Genomic DNA, 16,257 nt, shown 5'->3' on the forward strand with positions numbered 1-16,257 from the left:
TTTGAGGGAATCTGACCCGTATCCATGGGGAAAATTACGCATGGGGAAAATCACACAAACACATCGGATCTTTCGCAGGGATTTCTGGCAAGGTCGAACCACCAGTGTTCAGCAACTTTTCTACTGGGCCACTGGTAAGCGTATGTTGAATGTGAGTAACAACTGCAATAAATAGAATCATTTGGCGAATTTTAAATATTTAAAAGGCGTACCTTTGCTATATTCTTTCAAGCAGTCTTTGAGTAGAAAGGGTCGAAATAAAAATATTTGAATTTGTAAATAGTAGCTAAATGGTAGACTGTGGATTATGGGTACAGTGTGGTTCAAAGAAATACATCCGCAGTATTTTAAATAGCGTCAATAAAGGCTGAAAATGTTTAAATCTTAAGTAAGAAGTTGGAAATGTAAATGGAAGGTAATTAATTCCTAGCTCTGTTTTATAGTCCATAAACAGCAAAATAATATTCCTTCTAATTACCAAACTAAGCTCTCAAAAGGAAAATTTCATTATTCAGCAAAATCAACAAATATGACAAAGATATAAAATTTTAAACGATAAAGCAAAGCAGAATTGAAATTGCTGTATGATGGATAAATAAATAGTAAATTGCATCTGTGTAATTAACGGGGTTTAAAAATATATGAATGTGATAAAAGCATTTCGCGGTAAGTATTAATGTCACAAAGGCTGTTTCAAAGACAGTGCAAGACACAAGGCGAATGACATAAAACGTGAATGCTTTCTGAAATAATGCTATGGCTGAAATATGTTGTAGGGATATATGTTTATTTTGAATAACCAGTTAAATTTAAGTTTACGTTCTTTTCTGTAAGTCTTCATTCCCCTAATTGCCAATGCCAGAATATTTAAATTTGGTAGCACGCTTGAAGGAATGCAAATTCTACCTCGAGGAGAAAAGGTTTAAATACTGAGTTCTAATTAGAAGGCAAAGTTAGCGAGTGCGGTTAAGCACTGTACCTTGGTAGCAGGAGCTTTTTGATTCTGCATTTATTGCTGGTTAACGTGGGGTAACAGCTATTGGCTGCCACGAGACTTCGACGCGGTTTTAGGTAACAGGATTATCTGAGCCCTGTAGAGTAATTCTACTGTTTGTTAATATCTTTGAATTTTTAGTTTAGTTCTTGTTATTTGAGTTAACGATCGAGTGAGGCGTAGTTTGTAAGCATCAAGTCGCTTACAAACTAACGTAGAGTAACTAATTTAAAACGCATTGTGAGTTTTAATAAGTTTTAATAAAGGGTTCTTTTGACCCTTTTCCTGTGTGGTTCCTACACATACTTCAGCTGCCACACCAAAATATAAACAAGTATATATTAAAATGTTACTATTGTGTCTAACCGTATTTAAAAATGAATAAGCTTTAAGTTTAGAAAATTTACCTCCCGCCTTTTTTAATAAATTTTTAATTAGCAAATTATCATTGAATAGCGTCCCTTTTGGTGGGTGACTACTAGCATTTATTCAATAACTGAGTGGTGTGCGAAAAAAAAAAAGACGTTCATCCGTATTTAAGTCGCCGAATTATATCCCTCTAAAGTCAGACAATTTAAAATATTCTTTCCAACTATGCAGATTTTGTTGTTAAGTCTGCCATTTGCAGCTACTGTTTAAGTTACGATCAGAATTCTGTCTATAAGTAATCAGTTATCGTTATTGAAACATTGTCTTCACGTTATTTTCTGTCGTAATAAATAAAATCATTCACGCTATTCACAAGCGGCTTTCAAAGTTTGTTGAGAATATATGTTGTGCTATTTTATTGAGCAGGAAATGAATTACAAAAGTAGACTCTCACAAAATGAGATGTTCTTTGGTGTTTGATATTTCGAATCGTTCCTATTGACTATTTTTCTTTTCAAAATGTATCTCCAAAAAGTCTGAAAAGTTACAGATTTTTTAATTTATTCCGCTTTTATGAAGTATAGCATTTAGTAATTCAGTAATAGTTTAAGTGGTATTACGTTTTTTGCGCAAAGTGAAGCTAAATTTTGTAAAGCTCATATCCTTGTTTCACGAGATTGATACCTGTTTGCCTTAACCCTTCTCAGCATAGAATTTGATAAATCATTATTATCAGAATTGCTGGAAAGACGTCTTTTTAGATTGCCTTCGGTTAAAGTACAATAGGAACACTAATTTCCTTTTGGAAATTATTCTGACATCATGGTAATAAAGATATAAATTAGGGACAGAATTAGCTTTCAGTACCCTTTTAAAAGTTTAGCCAAGCAGTTTTGCTTTTAAATACCATACGTAATCATTGTGTGTAACATAAAGTGAACATATTCTGAATTTTCGATATTGAAATTATTTGTTGTTTGGTAGCAGACAATCCACAAATTACGTAGTTCTGGATCAAAACGAAAACAATGATATGTGATGTTCTGACTTTTAATTTTATCTCCGTTGGCTACTCTTGGGACGCTGCAGTCTCATTGTTGCACCAGGACATTATGGATGTAAGAGGCTTTGTAAGAAATTAAGTCATTCCACCGTCTGCTTTGGTATTACAATGATCTACGCTTTCACAATGTTTTTTAACTCTTTTTAATCTTGTCTTTCGTTGTTTGTAATGTTATGTGAAATGTTCGGACAGTCGCACCTTAATGCATTCGTCCAGAATGGCCAATAATTTAAGCATCATTTAGCCGTCTTTTCCCTGAGAACGCTGTTCAACTTATATCGCAGTGTGAGACCTATTTTACACAATCGAGAACGGAGAAATCTCATCCCATTGTTGATGGATAAACCCTCGAGGGTCTAGCATTCCTCGTCCGTAGCCACCAAAGGTTTCAGGACTTCTCAACCATGGACTTTGCTGAGACCATGTACACTTAAGCGTTTTAACCACCATGCTAATCAAAGCGTCATTTTTTCACATCTTTTGCTAGTATTCAAGAATCACAAGCGAGATCATATTGGCGCAGTTTCAATACGTAAAGTTTATTATTATGATTTTTAATCTTGAAGCTAAGGAATTATTGCAATATTTTGGCAGTGCCTTCCAAGTATTAAAGTTTTTGCTAAAATTTCGACCGCTTGTATTTTATTCAAAGGAACATTTTCTATTGCACATTATTCATATTTATGATACAGAAATTACAATCCATATTAAATATATTACTTTAAATAATGGATAGCACATTTCATATAGATCGAAAAAATTGACCAAATCTTTCGTTTTTATGTTAAATGAACATTTTTAAATTTTCGATATATTTCATACTTATGACTTTCATGGTTTGCCAGTTTAAACAGAGCAGAAGCAACGTCTAGATAATGGAAATTAAACGTAATGCTGCATAAACGTTTGTTCATCTGAGTATAAAGCTGAAAAACTTGATAGGAGATACGGAAAAAAAAACATAACCAGTTTTTCACGCTCGAAATGTTTAAAACGATCCGACTGTGAACATAACACCTAAACACAATTAGCGTCTTATAAAATGAGCAGCCCCTTGATAAGTATGAGATTTATTGCACTACTTTCGCGATTTAAAAAAAAATAATAAAAATAAAACATAAAACTATCTAGTATAGACGTGAAAGAAAGTCTCTCGTGTTTTTGTTTAATTTAGGGAAGGAGAAAAAAATCCAAATTATCAGTGACGGTGTTAAGTCGGTGATGAACTTTTTTTCAATGAACTAAATTAAAGCCTCTTTTTTATTTTTTATTCTACACTTTCTAAAAAGCAAATGGAAATCGCTATAGCGAGGCGTTCTTTTAAGCTCTCATTCGTGAAACATAGTTTTAGAAATGAAAAAAGAGGAATTCTCCTTTCAAACTGGAATTAAGCTTTTACATTATTCCTTTATCTACTAATTTCATTAGCTGTTCTTTCATAGCTCTAAATAGCGTAATATACTTAGGTTTATTTTCGCCAAGAATGAAAACGAGTTACTATTATTCATGTTTAAACAAATAGAGGGAAAATGTTAGGGGCAGTCTGGAGTAAATCCATTTATACGAGTTATTGAATTTTAAGTACTTAAGTCTGCATAATAGCGACTTCAGCGCACTATAACTGGTGGTTTACATATATTACTTAATAGGTTTCGTGGATAACCGTAAAATAATTGATGCTTTTATATGCTAAGAAATGAAATTAGGAATTTATATCATGTTATTACGGATATTACCATATAAAATATTATATTTAAATACGGATATATACTATCGCATTTCCCCATGCATTTTCTGGTGGTGCAAGCACTTACGTCTAACTACTGGAAGATCCAAGGGTCGAATTACTGCGGCTGATCTGATTTATCATGCATGTTTTGTTTATGACTCCAAAAATTCTAATAATCTCTACAGTGGCTCCGCACTAAACTGTGGTTGACCGTAATTCGTCAGCATCCGGATTTGGTCCACTGCGCCTTGTTCTCTCCTCAATCGTTCTAAGTGAGGAAAGAATTGGAAGATTTGTTGCATTCGCCTGTGCCTGCTATCTTAGCATGATTAGCTTGCAGTCGCAGGTCACTAGTTCCGACCTGGCGAGAGCATAGGTATATATTCTGTTCCATAACGCTGAAAATCTTGGTCTGTCCAAGGTTATATATAATTATACCTAATCTAAGTATTGAGTAATCGTTTCAGACTGACAGACCAGTTTTCGTCGCATCTTAACTTATAATCTTAAAAAGAAAATTGACAACAAAATCAGAATAAAAACAACTAATATTTATAAGAACTTCAACTCAAAGTTGCAACTAAGGATATTACAAAACTTCCACTGCCTGAATCCTGATAATACAACAGTAGTTCGATATTTATAAGTCAATGCCAACCAGGTGCCAAGCGGTAAAGTCGCTGAACAAGTCTCTGGTAAAGTAGCTGGTTCGAATCCCGGTGGACAGGCTGCATGCATGGGCGTTCTGCATGGGTTTTTCACTTGAGTAACGTGTACACGAGCTAGTTTTCCTTAGAAAATCCTTCACGAAAGTATTTTTCTCCTTAGGCAGATAGCCCTCGAGTGCTTTACCGTAATCAAATAAACCAATCCAACCAAACAATTTACAAATAAAAAAATTAAAAAGACCAGGTTTATGGCTCCTGTGCTAATGAGCCTTTTCACGTAGCTATAAGTGCTTAACTTACCAAACAGCAAATCGCATAAGCAGGAAGCTGCCCGAAATACAGTGAATTTGCATTATCTTTCTCTAAACGTAGATTTATTAGATTAAGTACTCTGTCTAACCTTAGGATTCATTAGATCAAGCTCTGTAACTCTAAACGTAGATTATCATTCATTTTTAAACACAATTAACTTTCACTTTCTGTTTGAGTAGACGAAACAGTAGAATCCTAGGAAAGATTCAACGTAAGAAATAACGTTTTCAAACTGATGCTTTGGAGAGGCGCTTACTATTGGCTGAGCAGGTTCAGATTTGGGTGATTAGGCTATGTGTTAGGTTTCGTGTTTTTGTAAAATCATTAGGCTGTTTTGAAGCAGGAGACGTGGAAATGTACAATGCCCTCGCCGGGACTCGAACTCTTGAATAGAGCTTCCAATTACACCACGAAGGCATGCGGAAATTAAGGAGAGTTATATTTCCCCATGTATAACGCGAATACAAGCCAGTTTCTTATAAAAAGATCCTCCTCTAACGCTCTCCTTCTTTCAGGCAGATAGCTTTGATTCCTTTGCATAAACTAAATCCAATCAGATCTAACCCATACTTTGGTGATATTGCTTTTCCATTCCAAACCACAAGAGTAGGATAAGGTCTCAAGAACTTATAAATTTTTCATGCAGTATTTATTACCACATTTCTTATTATTGTCATTCTGTCTTCATTATTGTCATTCTGTCTTCATTATTGTCATTCTGTCTTATTATTGTCTTCATTAATGTCATTCTATCTTCATTATTATTATATGCAACTTAAACCTCTTGAAAATTTTCTTCACAAAAACACCCCTTTCTTCAGACAGATAGCCTTTGGATGGTTTGCTATGATCTAAATAATCCCATCAAATCCAATCACTACATTTTAATTTTGCTTTTCGATTCCAGACCATACAAATTGTAAAATACTCAAGACTGTAAAACTTTTTTATGCATTCTTTATTATCTCAGGGCTTGTCCTGTCATATTATATGTAATATACTTAAGCTGCGTACTATAATAATAAAACTTTGGAAATACTGTTGAATTATTAAACTGTGAATCTGAGACAAAATAAGAGAAATTTGCAATTTTCAAAATGAAGCCAATAATTTGCCCAAATTACCATAACTTCCCATTTGTAGAAAAGTGTAGTAAAAAAAAAAGTGTATGCTTGCACTACGTTTCAGAATTTGCAATATTTACTCCGTTGTCTTCTATAATAAATTCGTTTAATCATATTGCGAAGAAATAACAAAGATGCCTTATTTCTCAAAAGGGTTAACTGTTCCTCAACATAATCTGAAAAATATAAATGCATTCACTGAGGACATGTTAACCATTCGAATAAATAATGAAGTTCTTATATAATTTCTTCATATAAAATTTAATAATTTACAAGAACAGTCGTGATTGTAAATTTTTGTCATGATGCAAATTTTTGTTCATAGTTAAAAGGTTAAATACTTCAGTTGCCACAATGTCGATCTAAAATATATAAAAAATATTTTTTCATTGGTAGCGTCAGAAATTATGGTTTCATCTTTAACGTAAATGTCATAAAATCTTTATAAAGTATTCTATACAACTTCATTTGACGCTAAAGTAGCTGAAAATGAAATGCTTTTTAGGTATGATGATCTGAACGCTTTAGATACATTTGTTTAACCTTGAAAATATAAACAGTATCTCAAAAATGAAACATCTCCAAAGTGTTTTTATTACTTGTCGGTAAATGTTTATTTATTATTTGATAAGACCTTTGCAAAAAGAGTTAAGACATGTTGTTTTTGTTCTTTTATTTGGAAAAAAAGAAGCTTATTAAAAATTGATCTTGAACAAAAGAAGAAAGAATTTATTCTTATGGGAAATATAAACTGAAGAACAACAAGGAGGAACATCAGTGTAATAAATTATTCTTAATATTCTTCCTCCGGTGGAACAAAGAGTAATACGAATTTAGCATTCTTATGAAAAATATAAATTCTGCTTCTTTAGAAAAAAAATTCTTATCTCAGTATTTTCCAAAACATTATCTGAAAATTTACAGTGGAAGTGTAAAATTAAGAAAATTTTATTCAGAAGGGGAAAATGTAAAACATTTATATGACTAGCTATATTTTCCTAAATATTAATCAGCGTGGAAAAGTTTTGCGTATAATTACAATGGTAAGATTTATGCTGCGGCAATTTTTGATTTATCAGTCAGATTTAGTTCAAGTACACAAATAAAAAAGACTTATTGATTATATTGATTCAAGTACACAAATAAAAAAGACTTATTGATTATATTGATTCAAGTACACAAATAAAAAAGACTTATTGATCAAGTTCAAGTACACAAATAAAAAAGACTTATTGATTATATGAAAGACTTATTGATTATTTGATTATATTGTTTGTTGAGAAGCTGAGAGATATCTGAATATCAATGATTCTTCGTAAAAAAGTCTAAGAAATAGACCTTTTCTTATTTTAATTGTAAACAAATTTTTTATAAGCATTACCAGAGCCTTAAATAACTCCACGTGTTTGAATACAGAGATATTCTGTAAGATTAATGTTTTCATAATATTTAATATACTTTTCTAGCAAATAGCATTTATCGCATTTCTTCAAAAAGCACAGGGAGGTCTTTTTTTTATTATTTCTTTAAAAAAAGGCAAACTTTTATTTGTTCTGCTAAATATAAACCTTATGTTTTGGAATAAAGCATGTAATATATTAAAATATGAAAGATGTTTTTAAAGCAAAAAATAAAAGAAAGAGCATTATTAATTAAACCATATGATGATAAATTATACAACGATTTAGAAATCACGAATTAAAAAAATGATTAGGCATCTGAATTGTTTCGATCGCGCAATCTTTTTTCCTCCCTCTAGAGTAATTCGCAGATATTTCTACAATAGAGTGGAACATCGACATGCGAGCACCTCTATATGCGAGGAAAGTATGAGCGAAAAATTCGTCTCTAAATACGAGCATTCACTCGAGTAAAGAGTATTGTTAGTATGCGTAGCGTGCTTCTCGATCCGGCTCGACTCGAGGAATACCCTCGTCAGATCAATCTGTGTTCTTTAACCTACGAGTTTGTGCTCTTGTGAGTTATTTTTTTACATTTAGCATGAAAATAATTATTTCGCGATGCCTCTCAAGAAGGTTGTTGGCTCAGATAGTGCTGGAAAGAAAAAGAAAGAAGCCATGGCCGTTGAAAATAAGAAAGAAATCCCAGATAAACATAAGCGTAGTGTATGCGTGGCCGGATTTGGCGAGGTCTTGCGGTCGCTCAGCATCGATGATCTGAACTCTTCTGAAGAAGAAAGAAGAAGGTAAAGAAATTTGACGTCTCCAAAGGAGTTACCGTTACATCCATGTACCGTCCAAAACTTCTAGAAGACATCGAGAAGCTGTTTTTGGTGTGGATTAACGAGAAGCATTTAAAAGGCGATTCGGTATCGGAAGCTATCACTTGCGCTAAAGCTAAAAATCTGTACTTAGACCTTCTCCGAAAAATACTAGGTATTATTTACCAGTGTTCTTTATTAGGAAAATTGATTTATATGTTGATATTTTTAGGGGTGCGGAACGGATTAACTGGATTTCCATTATTTTCAATGGGGAAGTTTGTTTCTAGATACGAGAAATTCGCTACACGAACTCAATGCTAGAACAAATTAAACTCGTATCTCGAGGTTCCACTGTATATTAAATTACGTGTTCCGGCACATCGGTAGGGTACTATACGGACTGACCCCTTTGATTCAGCATTAGGAGAGAGGTGGGCTGGTGTGTCAAAAGCTCCCCAAAAGGAGAAATACAATCACTCTCTTGCCGCAATGTCCCTGTGTTCTCAATCCACAGACGGTGGATTTAAAAAAAATTAAGCTCTGTCTTAATGTTCCCATCGCTTAGTCGACTTCCCAGGGTCACCACTCCCAAGAGCATGGAGACCACAAATGTATTAAAACATTCTCTGATCAATGCGTTAGTACTCGGATGGTGTACGCCACTACACTTCGGGACAATATACTCTTCCTTTTGGGTAGTCCATGTATTCAGTGAATCCAGAGCCATGACTGGCAGACTGGCAGAGTACAATACTAAGTTAGTATTTGCAATCCCAGGAGGGTATCTCTGTGGTATAAAAAAGACAAGTATTTTTTAGTTTCTCCAGTATCTTTGTGTTTCAAAAATTCTTTTTAACTTATAACGTTTACTTACTAGACATTATAAATGTAATAAGAAATACTCAATTTAGCCAAGTTTAAATCAGACGTTTTTGTTACTTTTTCTCCCTGTTTTGATCTGCTTAATGCTATTTTAACATTTCTGTGTGGGAGGATCAATGTATGATTTCGCGTTTATGTGGTTTAAATGCGCATACTGTGCATACATGCCAGGCGCGCATACTGTGGGCTGAATCTAATAAAGTAAAGTCCGGACTATTCGAGTTCTGTTTAATTGAGGTTCCACATTATCCGAGGTAACTCTTAGTTAATGTTATTGCTTTTATGATCCAAAAACGCTGCCTTGATCAGTATAGTGGTCAGCATTGCTAACTGCAGTATCGCCTGAGCCAGACCTCCAATCCCGGAAAAGGCATGGGTGTTTATAAGTGCGAAGTTTATAAGTCTTAGCGAAATTGAGGAAATTTAAATACACAACGAGTCTAAAGTTCTCTCTTGGCATAGCTATTGTGAAAGAGGGTGGGAGACCTTTGGAACCATCACTCCAGGGGATATTTCTTCAAATGGTGGAAGTGGGAAGAGTCGTATATACAAATGCAAACGACAGACGTGCCTGCGCTCCTCGCCACGATAAAATATGTGAACTTACTCTGTAGTTACTGTTCGACAAGTGATAAAGTCACAACAAGATGCAACATGATGAAACAAAAGCATGATTCTCAGCGCCATGAATACTGCACTCAGAAAATAGAAAATCAGTGTAATATTTTTCATACAGGTGATTTGAATGTTATTAAAACAGCACTTCAGTATACTTAACTGAGAAACAATACATGCTTACCATCATTTTGATGCTGAGGTAATTTCTGAAGGAAGAATCTGCTACAAAACATAAAAATTCTAAGAGATATTTTTTAAAAGATTTAATGTGTTCCTGAACGATTTGCTGTGTTTCCTTTTGCCTTCTTTGTTTTGAATTTCAGTGTGAGAGTAACCATTAATTTTAAATGCAACGGCAACAGCACATATTTTTATTCTTTAAACTACCGTACATGTTAGCTGTGTAATAAATTTTGTAACACAAAAATAAGTAAACAAATGTATTTTCCTTTATTTTTACGTAACATTAAATTGTTCAGCAGAAACTCGCGTTAAATAGAATACTGTGGATTCTGTTGTTTGTGGAAACATTTTACAATGATAAAGAATCCCCTTGAATGATCATTACTTTTAACTATTCTGAATCACCATTCTAAGTTATCGTTAGTCATGTTAAATTACCATTCTATGAAAGGGTAATACGAAAACTTGTGATTCATTTCTAATTATTATGGAAGTTCTGTATTTCTTTTTTTCTAAAATATAACCTTTTTGTGATAAGGAAATTATTCTGATTCCTGATCTTTCCCTTAAAATTTGGTCAATTTTTCCATTCAGGTCAGTATTTTAAAGTCCGAACCAACTTAAACTTCGTATTCCGTATATAATTTTCTTTCTTGCAGTCATGTAATATAAACTTTTATACGTCAGCAGAATTCTGCCTTTTTATCCTGCGATCATGAATATCGTGATTAAACTCAAGAGTTCTTTTACGTAAATTTCGCTTTAGAACTTAATTTGACCGCATTCACAAGTACTTTGAATGAAATGAAACTACCAGATTAAAAAGTAATCACCAATAACTGGAAAAAAATTAAGATAAACTAGATGCAAATAAACTAGCAATGAGTTGTTCACATAATTATTAAGGGACGCTCTTAAACCTCTTTCGTGAGGCAAACCACATTTACCACTTCAGAAGCTAGAACGAAACGGAGCTAAGAAATGAGTACGGTTTGTCTCATGAAATTGGTCCAGCTGCAAAACTCATTTATCACGCCATAAACTCGTTGCTTATCTATTTACATCGACGAGGTCTCAACCACAGTGAGTTCAAAAACGTTCAGATCATCTTCCAATCTAAAACTAAGTTTAATTTTTTTTTTTAAATTCTTTTCATTAACTTTGTATTTAATATTAAATTTATAAATTGATATGCATATATGTTGCATAAATGTAAGCGAATGTTTTATCTTAAAATGTGTATAGGCAAATGTTAAATTTCCAGATGTTTTCCAAAAGAATTCCAAAATACACCTGTAGAGACATTAGGTATTTTTAAAGTAGGAAGACGGGAAAAAAATGCAACGCCGACGTCGGGACTCGATCCTGGACCTCCCGAATACGCTTCGAATTACACCACGAAGGTTTGCTAAAAGGAGGGAGAAAATACCTTATACATCAAGCATGTAAATTACGATTATTAACGCAAATGGAAGAAAAGATTCACATATGAACAGTTAAGACATTCGAAGATATTCTATCGAATTTATGCTTATGCAGTTCTTTTCTTTTTGGGAACGGATGAAAAATATTATTTTCTTAACTGCATGCTAAACCTTAGCGGCTAAGACCGCTGCTGAACACTGTTTGAGGAGCTCGATATGAACTTTTCCGGGTGCGTAACGTGAAGATGAGTTAGTTTTCCTTAGAATGTCCTCCACGAACACATCCTTCTCTTAAGCATATAGTCCCCGAGAGCTTTCCCGTATTCAAACAACATATTAGCAACCTAACATTCTTAATTAATTTTACAATGGATTTTGACCACAGTGCTGTAATTAGAAGCCATGTGAAATACTTTACGTTGTTTTATTATTATATAAACTTTTATGAAATTAAAATTTATTTTCGAACGATTGATAATTAAGATTTATAATAGTAGATATTATTATCAGTATAGCCATGACAATCAGGAATTGCTGATATAAGAAACGAAACATATTATGCATATTTTATTGGAAATTGCGCACATAATTTCTTTATTACTAATACATTATCTTTTATAAAATAACATTCCAATCTAAAGAAGTGCGGTTTATTCTCTGATAAAAGAAACCAAATATAAAACTTCACAAGGAAAGCACACTCCAGTTCATCTAATTTGTTCAGCGTTGTAATTTATTTACTTCTGTTTGTGAGAAGTTTATTCTGTATAGAAATTCTAACATAGTACTAGAAATACATTAGTATTTAGAACTGGAGCTATTTGCATGGGGAGATATTGAAGAACTGAAAGTAAATTGTATGAAACTGAGAGCAAAGAATATTGAAATTTCAAGAGATAGTATCTAAATTTACTTTATCGAAAGCAGATTAGAAATGAGCGAAAAACTAAGTTCCAAGCATCTTTATTACCTTACTTAAATTACATGATTATTATAATAAAGTATAGATAGCTTTTTTCTTTCGGAGGAGTGCCTAAGTAAACAGATTTGCCTTTAGGCTACGTATGTGGGAAACAACGGATAACATCAAAGTATTTTGACAAAACATTACTTGTGGAACACGTATACAATAATTTTATGCATTGTAAGAGTGTGCTTTTGCCGCAGATCTTTTACTTGCTACCGGGATGTATTACCACCGGATTACACACAGAGCGATGCGTTATTTCGTATAATACACTAACAAGTAACAGGTAAAAAAAAACGGAAAAAAGCGTGGAAAATAGGCTAAATTAGCATTTCGATACTTATTTCCAACATTTAATTTTACTGACGTACATGTACTGCAGCTAAAACTACTAAATTTAGCTAAAAACAAAATTTCTGAGAAAAGGAAATGTGTTTTTCTTTTTACTAAGTTATTATTGCTTATCTCGTAGAATAGTACAGCTAAACAAATATTATGGTAAGTTTGTACACCCTCTCTCGCTCTTCACCCCTAAAAATAAAAGCAAACTGAAAACTAATATGAATGATTTGCGTAATGCAATTAATCCATTAACGTCCAGTTCGATTATTCACATGAAATACTTAATAGGGAGAAAAAGAAGTGGAAAGAAAGCAACGCCAAATAATTCATGATCTAAAGAAACATGAGAATGATCGCCTGAGTATTAATTATGCGCATAATTATTCACGATTGTAGAATTTGCCTTGTTTTGAAATATTAAATCGTTCTTTAACTTTACTATATTTATTGTTTCTTTACCTTTCAGCAACAGGAAGAAATCAACTTTCTTCATTACTTAGAAGCTGGTTCTTGGTATTTGAGTCTTATTAATGATGATAACAGGCCAGTATTTGTTGTTTTCACTCCGAATGTCACGAGTAAGTATTTTTTCTTGCAGAATATCTTATACGTAAGTTGAATAATCTCATATTGCGTTATCAACTACCAAATAACCGGGTTAATATTCGAAATGATGTCCACAGTTAACCAAAAACTACAGTTATTACAAGGATTGTTATAATAATATAAGAAGGGAGAACATTATAAGTGACAGAAAGATACTATTTTGATTTATAAATTAAATCAGTATTCAAAGTTTCCTCTTTTTATTTCTGGAGCACGAGAGTCCACCCTCTTCTTTCTATTTATATTTCTTTCTTACTTCAAGGTGCACATGCTGTTTGTTTCTTGTTACATTCATCTTGTACTTCAATAGAAGTGAATGAAAAACAGAAAATAAATGGTTAGATTAGCATTTGATTTATTTTTTTTAGTGGAGAAATTAACTTTTAATGTATGGTTTAACAATGTTTACATATCCCAAATAAATTGGAATTAAGTTATGTGCTGTTATAGGTAAAGACAATTACCAAATACAGTGACATCATATGCTGACACTGCTGTAATCCTACGCAATTTTCTTTTTTTTTTTTTTTCTTAAATTTTCTGTAAACAGTTTTGTTTCACGCTGATGAACTATGATAATAATTTTTCAGTCTTCCCACAATAAAGAAACTTAACATTCCTTAGACGATGCGGTTAACCGATCACCCGATAATCGGGAGATATCAAGAAGAATATTGTATTCCAAGGAATAAAACTTCATTTGCATTCTTGTGGAAACACAAATTACTAAAAGCCATTAAATATAAAATTATTTTCAAAAGCATGATGCTTTAGAATATTAAATATCTGAAAGTATGTAAAAATCACCTCTTTCATTAATTTATTAAGACGTGTAACATGTAAATATATATTTTTAACACTTAACGGACGGGGGCACGTAAATTTACTTTTCTCCATTCTAATTTCTAGGATGGGCCACGTAGAATTACTTTTTTGCTTCAATTTTTATTACGATGCGTTAGTTTCTCATTTTTAAGGCGTATCGAAATTATTTCTTATTACCATTTGTTGTTATACTGTTTGTCGGTCGAACGTATGTTGGTGAATTTTTGCTTTTTAGGTAGTATTTTTTTAGTAATTTAGTAACTGTTAAAATGACAAGCACGAAATGGTTTTTCTGTAGAAGATTCAGACATCTGTAATGAAATTTATGCAGATAAGATTGTAGAGGCATTATAATATTTTGGAAGCCAGAGAGATGAAAAATATGCAACCGCCTTCGCCGGGAATCGAACCACAGACCTCTGGAATACCGGCCCAGCGTGCTACCGTTAGACCACGAAGGCACGCTAGGGAAGTGGGAGAAATATCTTATATACTCCCCTTTTTAAAGGGCGACTAGTGTTATAGGGAACCTAGTCGCCAAATCTTGGGTGCGGAGACTCATCATTCACAAGCACTTTAGTTAGGGCGCCACTTGTAGAGACATTAGGTAAATTGGAAGCAGAAAAGATGAAAAATATGCAACCGCCTTCGCCGGGAATCGAATCACGGACCTCTGGAATACCGGCCCAGCGTGCTACCGTTACACCACGAAGGCACGCTAGGGAAGTGGGAGAAATACCTTATAAGATGTAGGAAGTGATAATGTATCAGGAAATAGTAAGCGAAACAACAAGATTTATATGTCTTCTGTCAGGTTTCACTTACAAGGGTGAATGCTATACAAAATATCACACTTGCAAGAAATACTAGACATATAAATAAATAATTTTGTAAAATTTTAACGAAAATAATGTTCATTTATTAAAACTAATACGCTTTAAAACTATACATATGTGTTTATTTGATTCTCTTAAAATGCACGAAAACCGAGAAAGACATAGGAAAGAACAACCTGCCTGGTAAGTGTTGACATCAGTATCATTTAACGGAATACATTTTAACACACATTATGAAACGGTACAGTTTCAGCAAAAATTAATACCCGCATTTAGAAAAGGTGGGGATTTCATTCTGAGTCAACCAAAAGTATAAATATATGTACCTTAGGAGTCTTGCAAAAATGCATGTTGAATGAAAGTAAAACTAATTTTCTCAGAGACGCAGTTAACTAAACTCAGTTTGCAAACATTATTGGTTTCACATCTTAAGCAGCGATAGATAACACAAATTACTTTCTTTGGTGTAAATGGCATTAAATTCATACTATTTCTTTTCCTGAGAAAATGCATTTTTATACTTTCTTAAAATGATAATCAATTCAATAAAAACATTAATCAGGGTAAAAAGTATTTTTTTAGAACTTGAGAGATTAGTTTACAATAATCTCATCTTAATCCCATGAAATAATATTTCTGTTTCCGCTTAGACAAAATGAGTGTAAATCTAAATTTGTTTCCTTGTTAAACAAGGTTTTAATCGAAACGATTATGAATGGTATCAGTATATCTTCGTACTAGTTAAGTGTTAATTATTTACAATTTTATTAGAAAGGCTTGAAATAGAGTTAAATTTTCATTAAATTAGTTCCTTTATCTTACTAAGTAAAAGGCTTTATTGCACAAGAAAATATCTTTAAAATGCTTATATTTTTCTGTCTCAAATAGTTTTGTAAAATGTGAGATTACATTTTTATTTTCAGAAGATATTCCTCTGACATGCCCCAATGAATGCCACGATCATGGAAATTGTCATTTGGGAAAATGTCATTGCTTTCCCGGATACATTGGTCCCGACTGTGCAGACAGTAAGTCAAAATTTGTAGAATATTACTTATTAACCAGAATACCTTTCATGTGAATCATTATAG

At 33.0% G+C, this 16,257-nt stretch overlaps 1 protein-coding gene across 6 annotated transcripts in view; it reads left to right on the forward strand.

Annotated features, from left to right (window-relative positions):
• The window catches only part of LOC118192698 (teneurin-a-like), a 1,025,489-nt gene that overhangs the window by 697,365 nt on the left and 311,867 nt on the right, over positions 1 to 16,257 (forward strand). For all 6 annotated transcript variants that reach the window (XM_085809689.1, XM_085809693.1, XM_085809690.1 and 3 more), the window contains 2 exons: positions 13,366 to 13,477; positions 16,090 to 16,194. In XM_085809689.1, the coding sequence (XP_085665815.1) occupies positions 13,366 to 13,477; positions 16,090 to 16,194 (217 nt within the window). The remainder of the gene's footprint in view (positions 1 to 13,365; positions 13,478 to 16,089; positions 16,195 to 16,257) is intronic.

Source organism: Stegodyphus dumicola, chromosome X2, assembly GCF_044657685.1.
Source record: "Stegodyphus dumicola isolate Sdum_Otavi_A_Nest chromosome X2, ASM4465768v1".
Classification (NCBI taxonomy): Eukaryota; Metazoa; Arthropoda; class Arachnida; order Araneae; family Eresidae; genus Stegodyphus; species Stegodyphus dumicola.